The 6896-nt window shown below is 42.6% G+C and overlaps 1 protein-coding gene across 1 annotated transcript in view; it reads left to right on the forward strand.

The window, feature by feature from the left end:
* Positions 1-1540: 1540 nt before the first annotated feature.
* Positions 1541-6896, forward strand: part of fbln5 (fibulin 5) — a 61017-nt gene continuing 55661 nt past the window's right edge. The window contains exons 1-4 of the mRNA XM_090211685.1: positions 1541-2021; positions 2294-2348; positions 2812-2860; positions 3415-3729. Coding sequence (XP_090067811.1) covers positions 1978-2021; positions 2294-2348; positions 2812-2860; positions 3415-3729 — 463 coding nt within the window. The 5' untranslated portion in view covers positions 1541-1977. The remainder of the gene's footprint in view (positions 2022-2293; positions 2349-2811; positions 2861-3414; positions 3730-6896) is intronic.

The following is a 6896-nucleotide window of genomic DNA, read 5'->3' on the forward strand; positions in this document are numbered from 1 at the left end:
CTGAGTAAGAGTGAATGGTGTTGTACCAGTGAATGATTTTGTAACAGTGAATGGTGTTGTGATTTAGTAACAATGAATGGTGTTGTAATAGTGAATGGTGTTGTAACAGTGAATAGTGAATGGTGTTGTAACAGTGAATGGTTTTCTAACAGTGAATGATGTTGTAACAGTGAATGGTGTTGTGACTTAGTAACAGTGAATGGTGTTGCACCAGTGAATGGTGTTGTAACAGTGAATGGTGTTGTGATTGAGTAACAGTGAATGGTGTTGTAACAGTGAATGGTGTTGTAACTGAGTAAGAGTGAATGGTGTTCTAACTGAGTAACAGTGAATGGTGTTGTAACAGTGAATTGTGTTGTGACTGAGTAACAGTGAATGGTGTTGTAACAGTGAATGGTGTTGTACCAGTGAATGGTGTTGTAACCGAGTAACAGTGAATGGTGTTGTGACTGAGTAACAGTGAATGGTGTTGTGACTGAGTAACAGTGAATGGTGTTGTAATTGAGCAACAGTGAATGGTGTTGTAACAGTGAATGGTGTTGTACCAGTGAATGGTGTTGTAACCGAGTAACAGTGAATGGTATTGTAACAGTGAATGGGGTTTTGACCGTGTACCAGTGAATGGTGTTATAACAGTGAATGGTGTTGTAACTGAGTAACAGTGAATGGTGTTGTAATAGTGAATGGTGTTGTAACAGTAAATGGTGTTGTAACTGAATAACAGTGACTGGTGTTGTGACTGAGTAACAGTGAATGGTGTTGTGACAGAGTAACAGTGAATGGTGTTGTGACAGAGTAACAGTGAATGGTGTTGTGACTGAGTAACAGTGAATGGTGATGTGACTGATTAACAGTGAATGGTGTTGTGACTGAGTAACAGTGAATGGTGTTGTACCAGTGAATGGTGTTGTAACAGTGAATGGTGTTGTGACTGAGTAACAGTGAATGGTGTTGTAACAGTGAATGGTGTTGTGACTGTGTAACAGTGAATGGTGTTGTGCCTGTGAATGGTGTTGTAACAGTGAATGGTGTTGTGACTGAGTAACAGTGAATGGTGTTGTACCCGTGAATGGTGTTGTAACAGTGAATGGTGTTGTAACAGTGAATGGTGTTGTGACTGAGTAACAGTGAATGGTGTTGTAACAGTGAATGGTGTTGTGACAGTGAATGGTGTTGTGACTGAGTAACAGTGAATGGTGTTGTGACAGTGAATGGTGTTGTGACAGAGTAACAGTGAATGGTGTTGTGTTGATGGGTGAGACTCAACTGTGTTTCCTGAACACACACTGCCATGTAGGCCTGTGGTGAAAGCCCAGAGACTCAGGCCCAGACCAAGACTTTACATGTCAATACATAATCAGAACAAGTGAATAGATTATAAAATAAGATTAAAAAAATCACTTTCCTGTAGAATCAGAATAGAACAGAACAATAGAATGTAACAGAACAGAACTGTGCATGTCTTCAGAGTCCCATTGAAGAATCATGTCCTGTTGATCTGCTCTTCAATAATTGTAAGTATATTTTCAAGCAAGCCCACACTCTGGATTAATGCGCCCTCTGATATCCCATCTGGGGCATTTCTCCCTCTCCTCTCCTGCGGTGGTTCGAGGGGGCTGTCTCTCTTTGATTGAATCCAGCTGTTGTCAGAAGTGCTCGAGGACCTGTCCCGGTCATTTGCATTGCTAAACTATCTGTACAGTTTAGAGAGACGGGGGAAATAGACCAGACCGTTTTTTAAAAGACATTCCCCGTAAGGTGAGGCGTATATCAAGGCTTCGGTCGACTAGACTAGCTGTTTATCAAATCCTGGTGTAGGTTTTTTTCACGTAGTCTGGGCGGTGTGACTGGCGAGAGTAGCCCACCACATGCGCATTGGATTTTCGACTTCACAACAGTAAGCAAAGTGTTTTAAAAACCTTTCTTGCCACAAATTATCCACGGGTCTTCTGAGTTAATCGGCAGGATCCATAGACCATGTTTTCGGACATACGTGGCTTGAATGTCCGGACTTACGCAAGGTTAGTGATTGATGTTGGGTTGTGAAATAGTTGTGACAAAAGTTGTTTCAAGTTTTGTTGTAAAACAGAGTCATAGATTTAACTTTTTTGTCACCAATATAATCTTACTCTGGTATATGCAGTGGTTGATATATCCTTTAGCCTATATATATATATATATATTTGTCCCATTTGAATAATACAGGAGCCCAATATTGAGATTATGCCATGCATGATCCATCCTTGCGGAATTAAGTATATTTCTGACAAAAAAAAAACTCTTATCTTTTCAGAATGTTGACAGTTGTGGTGTTGGCATTATGTAGCATCCACTCCGGATATGGCCAGGTAACTCATGCATTTATTCCTCATGGTATTTCTTGAGACGTCTGCCTGTCTGCCTGTCTGTCTGTCTGTCTGTCTGTCCGTCTGCCCGTCCGCCTGCCTGCCTGCCTGCCTGTCTGCCCTCCTGTCCATCTATCTGTCTGTCTGCCCTCCTGTCTGTCTGTCTTCACGCATTTCATTCATTCCTGCATCTACAAAGAGTAGAGTGAGTAGTGATGGACAGTAGGAGGCTCTACAGCTTCAGTGGAAAATGATAAACTATGAACAAGATAATGTACGAATGAATGAGTTACTGCAATGTTCCAAGTGCTCCATTAAAATAATATATATATATATATATGAGAAGCAGCTGAACTAAAACTGCTAATACAATGATGAATTAGTTGACTTCGTAGTGTTTGCTTTCACTCACTGGTTGTCTGAATAAGGCTCTTGGCCATCTGCTCTTTCCCATTCTGTCACGTAGACCTGCACAGAGGGGTTCGCCTATGATCGCAGGGCAAGAGTATGTGTTGGTGAGTTTAATCACTCCTGCCCCCCCCTCCCCTCCCCCACACACACCTACAGTATCCATTCTGCCTGTCAATAGGCTGTGTTTTGAACAGTATCCATTCTGCCTGTCAATAGGCTGTGTTTTGAACAGTTTCCATTCTGCCTGTCAATAGGCTGTGTTTTGAACAGTTTCCATCCTGCCTGTCAATAGGCTGTGTTTTGAACAGTTTCCATCCTGCCTGTCAATAGGCTGTGTTTTGAACAGTTTCCATCCTGCCTGTCAATAGGCTGTGTTTTGAACAGTTTCCATTCTGCCTGTCAATAGGCTGTGTTTTGAACAGTTTCCATCCTGCCTGTCAATAGGCTGTGTTTTGAACAGTTTCCATCCTGCCTGTCAATAGGCTGTGTTTTGAACAGTTTCCATCCTGCCTGTCAATAGGCTGTGTTTTGAACAGTTTCCATCTTGCATCTTTACACATTGTGTTTTTGGAGACAGATTGTTTACAAGATAATTTTCCACTCTGGAACAATAAAGTTCTCCTATTCGTATCCTTAACTGGTGTCCCTTCCTCACTAGACATTGATGAGTGTCGTACGGTACCAGACGCCTGCAGAGGGGACATGCAGTGCGTGAACCAGAACGGAGGCTATCTCTGCATCCCCCGGGGGCTGTACAGCCAGCCTACCTACCCCCGGGGTGGTGAAGGAGGAGGAGGAGGGGCAGGCAGGTCCCAGGCCACCTACCCAGACACCTCCCTGGGCTTCCCAGAACCAGACTCCTACCCTCTCCAACCCCCTCCAGGCCCCCCCGTGGCCCCCAGCTACCCCGTCGTAAGCCGCTCCGCTCCCTGCCTTCTGGGATACACCCTGGCAGAAGATGGGACCTGTCGTGGTGAGTCTTGGTGATTATGTCCAATTACTATTTCATGAAAAGCCCTAATGGATTTGTCCCATGTCCCTGGTTGTTTTAAAGTTAGATGCGTGTCATGGTGAGCACTTCTTTGTCACAAATGTCATAACATATTATACTCGACTAAAATGGCTTTTTCATAAATAGGCGAAGGTGGATTTAGTGGAAGTATCTTGGTGGGATAGTGGGCTGTATTTCTGGTTGGATAGTGGCCTGTATATCTGGTGGGATAGTGGGCTGTATATCTGGTGGTCTTGGTGGGATAGTGGGCTGTGTATCTGGTGGGATAGTGGGCTGTATATCTGTAGTCTTAGTGGGATAGTGGGCTGTATATCTGGTGGGATAGTGGGCTGTATATCTTGGTGGGATAGTGGGCTGTATATCTGGTGGGATAGTGGGCTGTATATCTGGTGGTCTTGGTGGGATAGTGGGCTGTATATCTGGTAGTCTTGGTGGGATAGTGGGCTGTATATCTGGTGGGATAGTGGGCTGTATATCTGGTGGTCCTGGTGGGATAGTGGGCTGTATATCTGGTGGGATAGTGGGCTGTATATCTGGTAGTCTTGGTGGGATAGTGGGCTGTATATCTGGTAGTCTTGGTGGGATAGTGGGCTGTATATCTGGTGGTCTTGGTGGGATAGTGGGCTGTATATCTGGTAGTCTTGGTGGGATAGTGGGCTGTATATCTGGTGGGATAGTGGGCTGTATATCTGGTGGGATAGTGGGCTGTATATCTGGTGGGATAGTGGGTTGTATATCTGGTGGGATAGTGGGTTGTATATCTGGTGGGATAGAGGGCTGTTCCTAGTTCTTCTAATTTTGTTGAGCACTGTATCATGTATCATATCGATTCTAGACGTTTTTGTCCTTGCATATCTTCAGTCTGAATGAATGCAACATCAAGTTGTCTCGAAACCTTTGTATGATTGGCTCTGTCTCTCTCACATGGTACTGGCTTACTCTCTGCTGATTGGCTAAGGAAGTACGTTACACCCTGCTGATTGGCTGGGGCAGCAGGTCTACCTGCATCTTCCCCCTGGGAAGTACAGAACGGTCCCTGACTCTCGGCTGTCTCTGATACATTGGACCAGAGCCAAATCTATACAGTAGTGATGCTCGGGTTGAATAAAGAGAAAACGATACCCTTAAAACATCCAGAAATGTCTCATTCTCGTGCACTTCATATCTATAGGCTACATTGAGGTTTTTCTTTAATTATTTTCAGCTGTCATTTAGTGCTAAAGCTTTAGTGAGCCAAATAGCCTACACATCAATGGCCAAATGCTTTTGTGAACGAACGGGCAGAAAAAGGTTGTTTCGATCCACTGAGGCCAAAAGGACAATGTCAGAGTTTAATTCAATAAGAGAAAAACTGCGAAATGGAGAGTTTAATATTTTTTAAAATATTTTATTATATTTTTATTCAACCTTTATTTAAACTAGGCAAGTCAGTAAAGAACAAATTATTATTTACAATGACGGCCTACCCCGGGCCAAACACAGACGACGCTGGGCCAATTGTGTGCCACCCTATGGGACTCCCAATCTCAGCCGGATGTGATTTAGCCTGGATTCGAACCAGGGACTGTAGTGTTGCCTCTTGCTCTGACAGAAAATAAAGAGAAGGGAGGACCAGAAGAGTAACGTTTGGGAAAGATTAGGTGACGTGGTTAAAGAGGGTGATAGCGGGTATGTTATGATGTGATGATTGTGAGGCGCTATATCTATTCGTCAGTCACAAGACGGAGACTTGAAACGGGCCTATGGCACGTCAGTGGAACTTGTTCAGATGTGATAAATGAAAACTGAAATGTGGACACTGACTGTAGGTCTGTAACATCTCATTCTGCCTTAATACAGAGTCAAGCATTTCTTGCATTCAAATTCTACACTAAATGTAGGTACAAGTTTTTACACGGGAACAGGAGTGGAGAAATATGATTTCTTTCAGCATCTTGACAGAATGTGAATGTGCAGTTAGGGACCGTCTGTAAAGGTGCTATCTTTATCATCATCATAAAAGCTGATAGTATTTCAATCACAGTTAGGGACCGTCTGTAAAGGTGTTGTCTTTACCAGCATCATAAAATCTGATAGTATTTCAATCACAGTTAGGGACCGTCTGTAAAGGTGTTGTCTTTATCAGAATCATAAAAGCTGATAGTATTTCAACCACATAAAATATTGGATACAAACCAACCCGAAATCTGATCAGAAACATATTGGGTCACTTTCACAACATTCTATTTCCTTACAACCGGTCAAACTGATGTCATTAGGGAAAATTTGCACTGAAACGTTTTTACATTTTTTCCCCGGTCCCCAAACGTCTTTGCTCTGCAAAGGAAACCGAGATGACTATTATTCTGGTGAGCAATGGTTGATTTAGTCTTCTAGGGCAACATATAATGAATGACACAAGAGAAGCTGCATGCATCTAATTAGAGACAAATAGCCTAACAAAACGTTGGGGAATGATCAGTGAAAACATATTTAAGTCATTCAAAATAAATCTTGCACTTCCTGTCAAAAATAAAACGGTTCTGGTGTCTCTCACTGTAGCCTCTAGCACATTTTCTATATTAGTGGGTTAGTGTCAGGTGCAGGCCTCAGATTCACTTTATCACATGTAGTCAGGGGGTTGCTGTCACGATCGTCGTATTGAAGAGACCAAAGCGCAGCGTGGTGTGAATATATACTTTTAATTAGAGACTAACTAACTAACTAACTAACTAACTAACTAACTAACTAACTAACTAACTAACTAACATCACATAGACAATAACCCACGAACCACAAAACAGGCTACCTAAATATGGTTCCCAATCAGAGACAACGACAAACACCTGCCACTGATTGAGAACCGTATCAGGCCAAAACACATAGAAACAGACTAACTAGACATGCAACATAGAATGCCCACTCATATCACACCCTGACCAAACAAAACATAGAAACAAACAATGCAAATAATGGTCAGAGTGTGACAGTTGCGGTTATTAGCAATTGTTGGCGGTTGAAACACTGACCACTAGAATACTGAACAAAAATAGAAACACAACATGTAAAGTGTTGGTCCCATGTTTCATGAGCTGAAATAAAACAAATGAAATGTCCCATACGCACAAAAAAAAAACATATTTCTCTCA

The sequence above is a fragment of the Oncorhynchus mykiss genome, chromosome 19 (assembly GCF_057628025.1).
Source record: "Oncorhynchus mykiss isolate SJ-2025 chromosome 19, ASM5762802v1, whole genome shotgun sequence".
Taxonomy (NCBI): domain Eukaryota; kingdom Metazoa; phylum Chordata; class Actinopteri; order Salmoniformes; family Salmonidae; genus Oncorhynchus; species Oncorhynchus mykiss.